The following is a 14,001-nucleotide window of genomic DNA, read 5'->3' as shown; positions in this document are numbered from 1 at the left end:
GTATGTTGAAAATCCCTCTTGGCCTTCAGATGAGGTAATTATTAAAACCCCAAGATAGTTCTATATTCACTTTCCTTATGAAAATAAGAGTTTCTGGTCTATTTTTCCAGGAAATACATTGAATTTTATTCTCTCAATTGTATTTCTGACTTGGTCTTTGAGAATTCCTTCCTTCTTCCCTCCCTTCCCTCCCTTCCCTCCCTTCCCTCCCTCCCTCCCTCCCTCCCTCCCTTCCTTCCTTCCTTCCTTCCTTCCTTCATCCATCTTGGGGCTTGACCTCAGGACCTGGGCCCTGTCCCTGAGTTCTGCTCAAGGCTAATTCTCTACCATTTTGAGCCACAGATCCACTTCCGGTTTTCTGGTCATTTATTGGAGATAAAAGACTCCAGAATTTTACTGCCCCAGCTGGCTTTGGGCCATGATCCTCAGATCTCAACCTCCTGAGTAGTTAGGATTATAGGTGTGAGGGACTAGGAAGATGGCTCAGAGGTAGAGCGCTTGCCTTGCATGCATGAGGCCCTGGGTTCGATTCCTCAGCACCTCATAAGCAAAAAGAAAAAAGCCGGAAGTGGCGCTGTGGCTCAAGCGGTAGAGTATTCAGCCTTGAGCTGAGGGACAGTGCCCAAGCCCAGAATTCAAGCCCCACGACTGATCCCCCCCCCCCCCCCCCCCCCCCCCCCCGGCCAATAAAAAGGATTATAGGTGTGAGCCATCAGCACCCGGTTTTGAGAATTTTTATTAACTACATCTTACCTAGTTTTCTCAATGGTTCACCTGAAGAGGCACACAGTGAACACCAAAGTCAATGAAAAAAAAAACCAAACACCCACATGTTACTTATAGCTGTGGTTTGTAGACATTAATGGATATCAAAATTATCTAGAAGGATTTAAACATTACTGGACCCACTCTAGAGTTTCTAATTGAGAAGTTCAGGAACAAGACCTAGGAATTTACATTTTCAATGCTTTCAGATGCTGCTTATCCAGGACCTATATTTTGAAAGTCACAGACTTAATAGAGTGGACCCATGTCTAGTACACATACAGATATCCCAAAAATTTAGTTGTTCTTTTAGTAACATTTATTTACCTTTGTTTTTTTTTTTATAAAATTTTAACATCATGAGAAGAGAGCTACCTGGGGTGTTTTAATGTGTCATTTCCTCAAGATTTTGGAAATAAGTTTGTTTTCTGACAGCCTCAACTGTCAAGTTCATGCCAATTATAACAAAGCACAAAATCACAGAGCAAAAGTGTGGATTCTTTAGTATCAGAATGTGATGCAAACTGAATAATGTGAATTAAAAAATATAGCCATTTAAAAATAATCAAAGTATGCTTCAGTCTTGAAAGCTTAGAAAAAGGGATGGTCCGGGGAGATGCTAGCAGTGACCATCTGGTTTATCCATACAGTATCACTGTGTGTATGGAGAGACTCAGCCAACCAAAGGAGGAAAATTCAAACCTGAATGTACAACAACAACCAAATATTAGGTTAATGTAGCCCAGCATCTTAGTCAATTTACTGAACCCCTTTGCTTTTCCCCTCTAGACTTCCCAGACTACACTGTGGTAGTTACTATTGTTGTTCGGCAAGGAGAAAACTTGCTAACCATAGAAAATTCCGGTATTTATAATACCTAATGTGGTTATTTCTTAGGAGTTTAGCAAATCTGACAGACCAGTCTTTAATGTGCACTGTTGCCAGATCTTTGTGCCACTAAATTCTGGGGACAATAGGCCACTGGATGTAAACCAGTGAAACCAATTTACTTGATAAACCTGTTAAAAGGTAGTCTTTAATCACACACAGTATCTTCCCACTGTAGTGCTGGATCACAGGCAAACTTCAAAATGGCTTTTCTGCCTAAAATTTTTCCTTGGCACTCTGCACTTGCTTGCTTTTGTGGTTATGGTTCTGTTTGTTTGTTTCATTTTATTTTTTGGCTATGTCGTTTGTTATTTTGAGATTGGGTTTTGCTCTGTGCCAACTTGTCCTTACCCTCTGGACTTTCCCACCACCTCTTGAGTGCTAGGGTCAAAGGAGGTGCTACCATGCTTTAGCACAGCTACTTGCTTTTTTAGTGTCAAAAATACAATTTTGTAAAAGATAAAGTGGTACTGGAGTCAAGCTTACAGGTAAGTCAAGGCTTGAAAACACCATCCTATTTGTGTCACTAAATCCTAACTGGAACAAACTAGCCTGGCACTATGGAACTGTTTGGTCATCTTGCTACCTGCCCTTTATCACTCTGCTTTGTTATTGACTGAATTATCAATTGATTTTATGTGTGTCAAGCAGCAACATTGTTTTTGTTAAATGTGATTATAATTATATCCTGTATTTATAGCCTACTGAGATAATCCTCCTACAAGAATCCATTTCTTCTTTCTTTTTTGTTTTTGAATCTTGGTTACTAATTAAATATTTTTTTCTTTTTTTAATATATATATTTTTTATTGTACAGATACTGTACAGAGGGGTTACAGTTACATGAGTAATAAGTACATTTCCTATTGAGCATTGTTACCTCCTCCTTTGTTTTTCCCCTAGCATCCTTTCCCTCTCTACCTCCCCAACTCCCCCCTCCCCACTCCCAGGTTGTAAAGTTCGTTGTCAACATAGTGTCTTGTACATCTCATTGTTACAATGGGTCAACTTCTATCCTTGTTTCAGCTTATTTTTTCTTTCCATGAGAGAGTTTTATAGTCCAAGCTGGCCTTGAATTCAAGCTCTTCCGTGCACACAAGTGCGCACGTGCTTGTATGTGTGTGTGTGTGTGTGTGTGTGTCCGTGTCCCTGTAGAGAGACCATGCGTCACCATTTCCAGCTTACTAGTATGGCCTGACTCACTAACTTGGCCACCTTTTCTTTAGCCACATAATTGAGGCTTTGTTTGTTTCTCATTTGTGGAGAGGCAGGAATGTGGTGCATATCTGCATCCACTTGTTTCCTTTCTACTCCTGGATTTAGATATATGCTTTTAAGAGTCCATTGATAATTATAATCTTTTCTGGTTTTGTTTTTTTTGGGGGGGGTCTGGTCATGGGCCTGAACTCTGGGCCTGGGCGCTGTCCCTCAGCTCTTCAGCTCAAGGCTAGCTCTCTACCACTTGAGCCACAGCGCCACTTCCGGCTTTTTTCCTTTTTGCTTATGTGGTGCTGAGGAATTGAACCCAGGGCCTCATGCATGCAAGGCAAGCGCTCTACCACTGAGCTACCTTCCCAGCCCTTCTGTTTTTTTTAATTGGGTTGATAACCAGATTGTTTTCTTAAGTAAAACACAAAGATTTTCCACTTGTAATTTCTCCCCATGAGAATATTCCATGGAATAAGTCAATGATGTTTTCCCATCAGGTTTGCCCATCTGTCCTGAATTAGTGAGAGAACACATTCCTAAAACCAAGGATGTAGGACACTTCTTATCTGTCACTGGGACAGTGATTCGGACAAGTATGGTGAAAGTCCTGGAGTTTGAGCGGGACTACATGTGCAACAAATGCAAGCATGTTTTTGTGGTCAAAGCTGACTTTGAGCAGTATTACACCTTCTGCCGGCCATCTTCATGTCCCAGCTTGGAGAGCTGCAATTCCTCAAAATTCACTTGCCTCTCAGGCTTGTCTTCATCTACACCTGCTAGGTGTAGAGATTACCAAGAAATAAAAATTCAAGAACAAGTAAGTGATCAGATAAATGAGAAAATAATAAAATTGATGGAAGTGGCGCTGTAGCTCAAGTGGTAGAGCGCTCGCCTTGAGCTGAAGAACTGAGGGACAGCACTCAGGCCCAGAGTTCAAGCCCCATGACCGACAAAAAAAAAAAAAGAAAATAATAAAATTGACTTGGTTTTTCCCTGTGGTCAAATTGCTGTATTAGAAGATATGGATTCTATTGTATGGATATAGAATGGATACAAATTAACTTGTGTTATCATTTTATAGAAATTCAAAGCCTAAAACTTGTGCATATATTAAAATACACTTTTTAGAAACCATAGAATAATCACCATTTTGGATAGATCATTGACAAGAAGATTGTGGAATAACTTAATAATGTTAAAATAAAAGTGACTATAAGAATTCTCTAGTAACTGTTCTTAAACTAAAGGATAAGAGAAAAGCTAGTTTAACCGGTTAAGCATTGTTAAAAGCACCATTTGGAATTCAGGTTCAGTTTTATTTGTTGTGCCAGATGAAGTATTTATGTAAATACTTTGAAACAGGAAAATGTACTCCTTTTTTCCCTTTCCTTAGCTTATTAATCACAGAGTATCTCATCCAGAATAGGAACTTGGCAATTTAAGACTGGCATGTTAGCTTTTTACTGTGGAGGATAAGATGTCAGTTTTTCTGTTTCACCATTCTTTTTTTTTTTTTTTTTTTGGTCATAGGGCTTGAACTCTGGGCCTGGGCACTGTCCCTGAGTTCTTTAGCTAAGGCTAGCACTTGAACCACAGCGCCATATCTGGTTTTCTGGTGGTTCCTGCCCAGGCAGCTTTGAACCTCCATCCTCAGATCTGTCTCCTGAGTAGCTAGGATTACAGGGGTAAGCAACCAGCACCCAGCTTGTTTCACCATTCTTAATGCACACTTTTATGACACTGTCTGTGGGCCAAGATGGTGGCTATCGTGTCTTTATTCTAGTCAGTGACTGGGAAGAGGAAGAATGGTGGATGCATCTACCATCTAACCAAATCTCCACTTGAGCAAATTTTTTTGGCTGCATCATATAACATATCTGCTTATATCTCATTGGACATAATCATTTTACCATACTATGTGCAAGGAAACCTGGGAATATACTAAACACATGTCCACATGGAATTAAACCAGGTTCTGCAACAAGGAATAATCATTGACTAGGTGATTTATCCAAGGACATGTGTAACCAGAAACCAGGAAAGAAATGCCTCTCTTTTCTAGATAAGTAATTTTGTTATTTAGTTTTTGAACATATATTTACTTTGATCCTCCACAAGGAAGATCTGAAGATAATTTTCATATTGGTGCTTCTTAAACTGATTCTAAGAGTAATTTTCAAGAACTATTCCTTGAGTCTCCATCATAATTTTATTTATGGTAATACCAGAAATAGGGAAACAGTAATTTTAACTACTAGTAGACTCCTGGATAATTAGGCAGTATGTTGAGTGTTTTCTTTTCCTTGCTAGGTTCAAAGGCTATCTGTTGGAAGTATTCCACGATCTATGAAAGTGATCCTAGAAGATGACTTAGTAGACAGTTGCAAATCTGGTAAGAGTGAACCTTATTTTTCCCTGTGGAGATCAGTCTTTATATGATGTTCATGCTGGGCTTGAACTCCTGGGCTCAAGTGAATCTTCCCCTTAAGCCTCCAGAATAGTTAGGACTATAGTGTAACGTACTTAATAAGAAGTACAAGGTCATGTCGAAAACGAGCTTTACAACCTTGGTGCAGGGGGCGGGGGGATGGGGGGGTAGAGGGGAGGTAGGGAAGGGATGTGAAGGGTAAACAAAGGAGGAGGCTGCAATGCTTGATAAGAAATGTACGCATTATCCTGCCCATGTAATTGTAACCCCTCTGTACAGTATGTTCACAAAAAAAATTAAATAAAAAAAAAAAAGAATAAATTTCTCAAGCTAGATGCATGTAATCCTAGCTACTTAGCTGACTTGAGATCTGAGTATTATGGTTCAAAGCCAGCTTGGGCAGGAAAGCCCATGAGACTACTATTTCCAATTAATCACCAAAAAGCTAGCAGCTGAACTGTTGCTCAAGTGGTAGAATGCTAGCCATGGGGAAAAAAAAAATGTTCAAGGACAGTGCCCAGGCTCTGAGGTCAAGCCCAGGATCAACGTACCACACACACACAGGAATTTCTGTCAGCCTGTATAGGAGGTCCTAAGTACTGATTAGAAAAAGCCACTGTTTATTTCTCCCCAAGGTCACTAGCAAGGGAATGTAGAGGATTAATTACCCTTGTGAGTAAACTGGCTTGCAGGTGGGATGTCCAAGAAGTGGGCTAGAGTTTAGGGGTGTAGCTCTGTTGGTTATTTTATAGACAGCTGGACTTGTCCATGGGCACTTAGAGTTAGGTGACAGAACTAGGGCAGGATTCACTAACTGGACCCAGGCTCTTTTCTGTGTACCACAGCATAATATTAGCAATTTGAAAAAGAACAGCTGTTGTGAGGGCCATATGAAACTGCCACTCAATGAATACTTGAGTAAATGAAAGAATATGAATTAGGATTTCAGAATAAACTAGGTTCTGTACAAACGCAGACTACTGTTAGTAGAATAGTAGTCAGTACTTATTAAATACTCAGTATTTGGAATGAGGTAATTCACATGCATTATCTAACCTAATTCTCATTATAGTCCTATGATATAAATCTATTTCCTTTTTGTAGGAAAGTTGTGTAACTTGTTCAAGGTTACATAACCAATGGGAATAGAACTAGGATTTAAATCTAAATTTGATGAGTTACTGTGTTTAGTCACTCTTCAATGAGGTGCGTTTTCCACAGTCACTCTTACTTTAGAGTATTACAAGTAAGTTCTGTATATCTAAAGTTCTTCAGTTAAATAATGTGGAGACTTAATATAACCTGTTAGAATCATCATACTAGACTGTTTGCAATATTTAAGTTTAAAGGTATCTAGTCATTTTTACCTAAAAGATTTGTGGTGAACAGTATCATAAATGTTTAGAAAAAATGTTGGGAAAACGTGTATAAAATACCTATTTAATGTGTTTGTCAGCATCTACTATGAAGTTGCCTTTGGCTAGAAACGTGTCTTCTGTGAACTGGCTCCACCCCTTTCATGTATTTAGCATTTATAAAATACTTTTCTTCAGGAAACCTAAAGTTCTACAAAGAACACATTACACATTGAAATTTGCATCAGCAAAGAACAGGAAATTGGCACAGTCTTGGTTATAAAGAATTTAGCTGTTAATCCTGAGACTGTTGTGCAAAGTATAAATATCAGGATTAGGTGTGAGGCCTGTCCCAACATCCTGCATTGAAATTTGAGAAGATTATGCAGTTGTGTTTTCTTTTTGGTTTTGGCCCCTTTTGCTCCATTATTGAAGTACTGAATGCCAAGAATTCACATATATTTGTTAGCTGATATAGTATAAGTAATAACAAGCACAGATACTATTTGTGAATGTGCTGATAAATTACCTAGGTTTTTTTTTTAGGAAAGTATATAAGACTAATATTCTGATTATTACTGATAGGAAGTATTCTCTGTTTAGGAAGGAGCCACTAAAAAGGAACAGGCTGGTTGACTTTGTAGAAGAGGTATTCATTGATTTCTTAGTTCATTCCTTTAGTTCATTTTTTAAAGGGAAAGCAGTGAAGAAAATATTAACAAATGAGAAAAATAAAAATGAACATTGAGAAACTAAAGTAGGCGCCAAACATCACAAGATTGTCTTTTCCTAACACCAAGTTGATTATAGATTCGCCTTCGGGCTATAATTCTCACATCTCTTCTCCAATTGCACTCTTGAGCTGATGCTCATGTCACCAACATAACGATTTATAAATCTACCAGAAAACTATTCCCAGTGAAGAGCAATAATTTGGTGTTACCATATAGATTATGAAAAACAAAAATACTGATTTCACCTTTAACTGTGCAGATAAAAGTAAAAGTGCCTGTTTTAAAAAATAATAATTGAGAATTTAATATATCCTTTTGCCCCCAGATTGCTGGGGGATTGCTTTCTGGATGAGCATGTATACTCTAAATCCTACTGTGGATTGCATGTGTCTGTGCCCAGCATGCAGACTCAATTTGATGACTTTTCCTAGGTGATGACATCACTATCTTTGGAGTTGTAATGCAGCGTTGGAAACCCTTTCAGCAAGATGTACGCTGTGAGGTGGAGATAGTCCTGAAAGCCAACTATGTCCAAGTAAACAATGAGCAGTCTTCGGGTATTGTCATGGATGAGGAAGTTCGAAAGGAATTTGAAGAGTTTTGGGAATACTATAAGAGTGATCCTTTTGCAGGTTTGTGTTTAGGACATAATGATAACACATTCAGTTGTTAAATATGCTGTGATTTACAGACAATCTTAAATGCTGTGTAACTCTCAGCTGATTTCAAAGCATTAGGATCCATAGGATCTATCCATAGTCTTCTTTTGAAGTTCTTTTCTGGAATGCAGACTTTTATTCTTAGCGATCTTCTTGATCACAGATCAAAATTGATGCTGCACCCAGCCTTGCTTATAGCTACATAAATTAGATCTCAGTCTTTTACTCTTTTTCCTTAGTGTTTTAAATTCTTTGTTTAGAGGACAGGAATGAAGAGGAAGATGAGAAATCATTAATAGGTCCCACTAGCAGTTGTAAAAAACAAACTGGAAATCACCCAAGCCTAAAGAGTCAGTTTTGTTGAGAAAAGGTGGACTGTAACTTGGTAACAAGAATCATCCCAGTAGCAAAGGACACAGACTCTGGTATCATGCTTGAATTATTTGTATATGGCCCTCTTAATTTACTTTAGGAAGAATATGCTTATAGTAAGATAGTAGTTAATCTAGGAAGAGAGATTTTAATAAGGTTTCTAGGTGACTTCTGAGCTTTTTGTCTTTTGCAGGAAGGAATGAAATACTGGCCAGCTTGTGCCCTCAGGTGTTTGGGATGTATCTAGTAAAGCTTGCTGTGTCTCTGGTGCTAGCTGGTGGGATTCCAAGGACAGATGCCGCAGGAACAAGGGTCAGGGGTAAGTACCACTGAAAGCTTTTGAGAAGTATGAACATATATAAGAAGAAAGCTAGACTTTTTCTCTCCGAAATTAAAACTGCTTGTTGAGTTTTATTTTCTAAATGTAGTTATTTAAAGCTGGCAGTATGTCTCATATTTAAGCATAAACTTGTATCTGTTAGAAGCTAATTTCTATATTTCCAGAAAGATTGAATATTAAAACTTGTCAATAGTTATATACTTCTGCTATCACCTATGAGAATGGCACAAAATAATATTTTTATATTTTAATTACTGTGTTTTTTCTTTTTTGGGGGCGGGGGGGGGGCAGGATCCGGTCATGGGGCCTGAACTCTGGGCCTGGGCGCTGTCCCTCAGCTCTTCAGCTCAAGGCTAGCGCTCTACCACTTGAGCCACAGCGCTACTTCTGGCTTTTTTCTTTTTGCTTACTTATGTGTTGCTGAGGAATCAAACCCAGGGCCTCAGGCATGCAAGGCAAGCTCTCTACCACTGAGCCACCTTCACAGCCCTACTATGTTTTTTCATTGGATCCCTTGATCACTATTTAAGAGGAAAAAGGTTAGAAAGAGTGGATTTTAATGTCTCCAAATCAAGTCTCTCCATCTGTAACTACCGGAGTGTTTCTTTAGCTGATACTCCAGTCATCTGCCTGCCGATTCCCCTTCTGCTGGTGGGAGTAAATGTGCCATCTGCACGAGATGCTGGTATAGGTCACACATTCAAGTAAAGATAACTAAAATGTAATTGTATCTGGATGGTAGAAAGCTCTTTTGCAGCTTAACTGATCTGAATGTCTCCTATATGGGCCCTATTAAGCAAAGTGTAACCCAAAAGAACTAAAAGGACATTATTATAAATCAGACTTAACAGGTACTCTAAAACCATCCATTGTAGTACAAAATACTAATTTATAAGGTATATGAATGTTTGTTGCTCACCTAATATTTGGAAGGTACTCCACTAAATGTTGAACTTAAATATGGATTTCCAATTAATATACTTCGAAAATACTTGAGGAATACTTTTTGGTCAGTGAAATGATATGTATCATAGAATTGTTATATTCCATTCATGTTATATTTGAAAAAATGAGTACTTAAGTAATTCTACAATATTTTAAGCTACCAAAATTTTCATAAAATGAAAATCTTTTAATTGTTCTTAAATGATCTAGTAAGTATAAAGCATTTATAAAGTCTCCAGCACTTACAAATACCTAAATACAAATAGAATAAAACCTTAATATGACTTGTATGGAAAGCTTTAATCACAGTAGTTTGATATTTAAAAAATAGATAAAAATCAAATCAGAAACCTTATATGCCAAGAACTTTTAAAATGTTAAACAGGGCTTAAAACATCTGGAAATAGCATACAATCTATTAATATGATATATATTTGAAATGTCATAATTCAGTAATCAACTAAAAGTTGCTTTGACAGTTAACTTTTCTAAAGATTTCCTAGTTAAATCCTTTCTTGAATGTCCTTACATAAAAATATACATCAAAATAGTATAGAAAATTTGTTGGCATTCCATATGAACTATTTTCTTTTAGATTTACTATACTTATAATTATTCATGGATCCTCTCATAGAAATTTAAAACTTTACATATTTTATTTTTCTAGGTGAATCTCATCTTTTACTGGTTGGGGATCCTGGTACAGGGAAATCTCAATTCCTCAAATATGCGGCAAAGATTACACCAAGATCTGTGCTGACCACAGGAATTGGATCTACTAGTGCAGGTATTTTACATGATGATTTCAAGTAATTTAACATTACTATAGGAGCTAATAAAATGTTTTTTTCCTTATGAAAAAGCACCTATGAAAGGATAAATTCCTTGCTAAGTTTTTAAGTTACTGCCAAATATTAAAGGAAATATACATTACTTTTGAAGCTCTAAAAAAAATATTTTAAAAGCGCCATCTTCAACTTCCTTATGCACCTTAATTTTGAACAGTGCTAGGATTTTTGTCAGTCTAGTGATTATTACCTTTATATACTTACGCAGTAAAACGTACACCTTACTTATCTGGTATTTTATGAAGACCTAAGCAGACAAAACATCAAAATAAATAGGGAAAAGTTCACTTTACAAAAGTAAATAGATGGCATGGGATGTAAGGCATTTGCATGACCCTAAATCTCATGGAAAATGGTAGCCCCTACTGAAATTTCATAGACTTGAGATTTATCTGTATTTAGAAAGCATACTTTTCACATATACAAGGAGCTTCATTCATACGTGTAGATTTTTCCATAAGCACATTTAAAAGCTTTTGTGAACAGAATGTAAAGGTTTGATTATAGAACTGCATGGCTCAAGTGACAGACAGAACATCACCATTGACTATAGAATCTGGGGTGTGGCTCATGTGGCAGAATGTCTAGGTTTGATTATGGGCCTGGCTCAAGTGGCAGATTGAATGTCAAGGTTTGATTATAGAACTGGGGTTGTGGGCTGGGAAGTTGGCTCAGTGGTAGAGTGCTTGTCTTGCATGCATGAGGCCCTGGGTTCAATTCCTCAGCACCATATAAGCAAAAAGAAAAAAGCCAGAAGTGGCGCTGTAGCTCAAGTGGTAGAGTGCTGGCCTTGAGCTAAAGAGCTGAGGGACAGCGCCCAGGCCCAGAGTTCAGGCCCCATGACCGGATTCCCCCCCCCCAAAAAAAAAACTAGGGTTGTTGCTTAAGGCAGACAGAATGTCAAGGTTTGATTACAAAGCTGTGGCTCAAGTGGTATAGAGTACTTGCCCAGTAAGTATGAGGGAGGCCCTGAGTTCAAACCCCAGTATGAAAAAAGAAGATTTGATTATAAGGTGACTTAGGGAAAATGTTTTCATTGTTTTGTATTGTTAAACAGTTAAACAGATAGTTAAATAGATAAGATCTTTGGTCTCACACCTTTTACAAGTTAATTGCTGCTTAGTAAGAGAGCCTCACTTCTTTGGCCTACACTCAAATTTCTTATGAGAAGCTTGTACCTTAAAATCTATCATTCAACAGAAAATAGTCCTTTGTAAGTTAAAAAGAACTCAGACTTCAAAATATAGCTAAAAAGTAAATTAATAAATGTTGACAAAAAGGAATTTGTGAATTGAATGGGTAAACTTAGGGATACTGGAAATAATAACAATATAAATATAAAGAACCAAGTGCATTTTACAATCCCAATATCGCATTGCTCTAGAATTTGTGTAAAATGATACAGCAACAAATAAAGATGGTTTCCCAAATAATTACATGGAGTTTCCTAATTACAAAGAATGCCAAGAAAAAGTCTAAGCCATCTTACAGGCTACTAATAATTTCTGACTATTTGAGAAGTTTTATAAAGAACTGGGTGCTGGCTCAGTATAAATTGATTAGTGTTAGTGTTTTTAACTTTTCCCTCTTTAATGCCAACATCATAATCCAGACACAAAAAGATTATGTTAATATCGGTATTAATGATGAAATTGTAAAAAGGGTATTAAGAGCATTTTGCAGCCGGGTGCCGGTGGCTCACACCTGTAATCCTAGCCACTCAGTAGGCCTGTAATCCTAGCTACTCAGTAGGCTGAGATCTGAGGATCGCAGTTCAAAGCCAGCCCGGGCAGGAAAGACGGTGAGACTCTTATCTCCAATAAAGCACCAAAAACCAGAAGTGACCCTATTGCTCAAGTGGTAAAGCGCTAGCCTTGAGCTGAAGAGCTGAGGGACAGCACTCAGGCCTAGAATTCAAGCCCCACGGCCGACAAAAAAAAAGCATTTTGCCTTTTTTAGTGTCCATCTTATAATCCAAATATGAAAGGAAAGACTAGGAAATACAAATTTTACAATTGTAGAGAATTTGTTGCTGCTACTTCCCAACACAAAAGATCAGACTGACCTTTCTTTAAACTCTCATTGCAAACCCTAGGGAGGCACACTGCATACAGCGGGGTACTCATGTATTTTATAATGTAAATATATACTTGTATTACAGGCTGATGCCTTAACTTACACCAAAGATTTTTAAAGCTTTGAAAATTGCTGCTACATTTTCTTGGTAAAGGTAGTAACTACAAATCCTAAAACTGTAGCAACATAGAAACCTAAGGTTCTAAATGAGTGTATGCATGCATGCTTCTTTAGATTTCTGGAAATGTTTTGGAATTTAAATGGTACCTCATTCCCAACCTATTTACCTATCTCTTCTTTTCATGTTTGTATTCATAAACACAGCTATTTACTATGATCAAAAGAAGAAAAAACAGTTCTAAGCCTTGCAGCTATAATTCAGATATAGTATATAAATGAGGCTAAATGGTGAAAAAAAAATTCCTACATGTGGGGTTATTAATTTTTGTTCTTAATGTTTTCACTGATTTTTAATTTTAAAATTACCTTACAGAACATAAAGTTTAATAAAGGTATGTTTATGTCCAAAATTCATTTTTACAAATTGACATAAAAACCTAATAATTTGATATCACTACAAAGTTATCCTTTATTTATAATTTAAAACTCAGCAGTGAATTGCTTTATTTGGTGATTTAGTTTCCTAGTAAGCATATATATCTTGTTCCTTCAATATTAATCACTGAGCTCTTCATTGGAAAGTATTACTTTTATTTTCATTTTATTATTTTAACAGTACCTTTTAATTGCAATTAGACAGGATTTTTCTACATATAGTTTTAACAGTCTGAAGTATTTTATTTTTAAAATCTGAACTAGTTAACTGACAATATTCTGATAATCTAGAGTATTAAATTTCTAAGTTTACCATTCAGCAAAACTTTGCTTCACAAATTTGTTTTAGAATGACAGAAAATATATACACCTCAAGTATGTGGTAAGACAAATGCCCTTTTATTTCCTCAAAATAAATGCTTTAAAAGTGCAGTATAAAAATTTTAGATATGAAGGCACTGCAAAATCTGCATCATAGGCTATCCTGCTTAGTAGCAAGAGCCAAATGAAAATATGCGACCCTTAATTTAACAGAGCTTAAGAACTGTTTGAGGAAGTACCTAGCTCTCATCAATGAAAAATAACCTTTTGGCCCATTTAATTAGTGAATTCCTTCCCAAGACTGCTTTTCAAAAACTTATCTGGAAAAACTACCTAGAATATGTCAATTACATATATGCTTGATGGTATTCTTCATGAGTGTCAGAGGGTGTGGAAAAGAATACTACAGGTGTGAAAAAAAAACACAACTATTTCCAAAATAGTAATGTATTACAAAACAGTAATGTATTATGATTAAAGCTAACTATGCTTTTCTAAAGCCACTG

At 37.0% G+C, this 14,001-nt stretch overlaps 1 protein-coding gene across 3 annotated transcripts in view; it reads left to right on the top strand.

Moving 5' to 3' along the window:
• Positions 1 to 14,001, top strand: part of Mcm9 (minichromosome maintenance 9 homologous recombination repair factor) — a 66,579-nt gene that overhangs the window by 6,022 nt on the left and 46,556 nt on the right. For 2 of the 3 annotated variants that reach the window (XM_042701984.1, XM_042702427.1), the window contains exons 3-7: positions 3,360 to 3,679; positions 5,173 to 5,254; positions 7,811 to 8,011; positions 8,604 to 8,729; positions 10,363 to 10,482. In XM_042701984.1, the coding sequence (XP_042557918.1) occupies positions 3,360 to 3,679; positions 5,173 to 5,254; positions 7,811 to 8,011; positions 8,604 to 8,729; positions 10,363 to 10,482 (849 nt within the window). The remainder of the gene's footprint in view (positions 1 to 3,359; positions 3,680 to 5,172; positions 5,255 to 7,810; positions 8,012 to 8,603; positions 8,730 to 10,362; positions 10,483 to 14,001) is intronic. The other variant, XM_042665697.1, reaches the window with a different exon arrangement.

Source organism: Dipodomys spectabilis, unplaced genomic scaffold, assembly GCF_019054845.1.
Source record: "Dipodomys spectabilis isolate Male_0828 unplaced genomic scaffold, ASM1905484v1 ptg000001l, whole genome shotgun sequence".
NCBI lineage: Eukaryota > Metazoa > Chordata > Mammalia > Rodentia > Heteromyidae > Dipodomys > Dipodomys spectabilis.
Note: the sequence above shows the minus strand (reverse complement) of the source record. Positions and strands in the feature narration are given on the sequence as shown.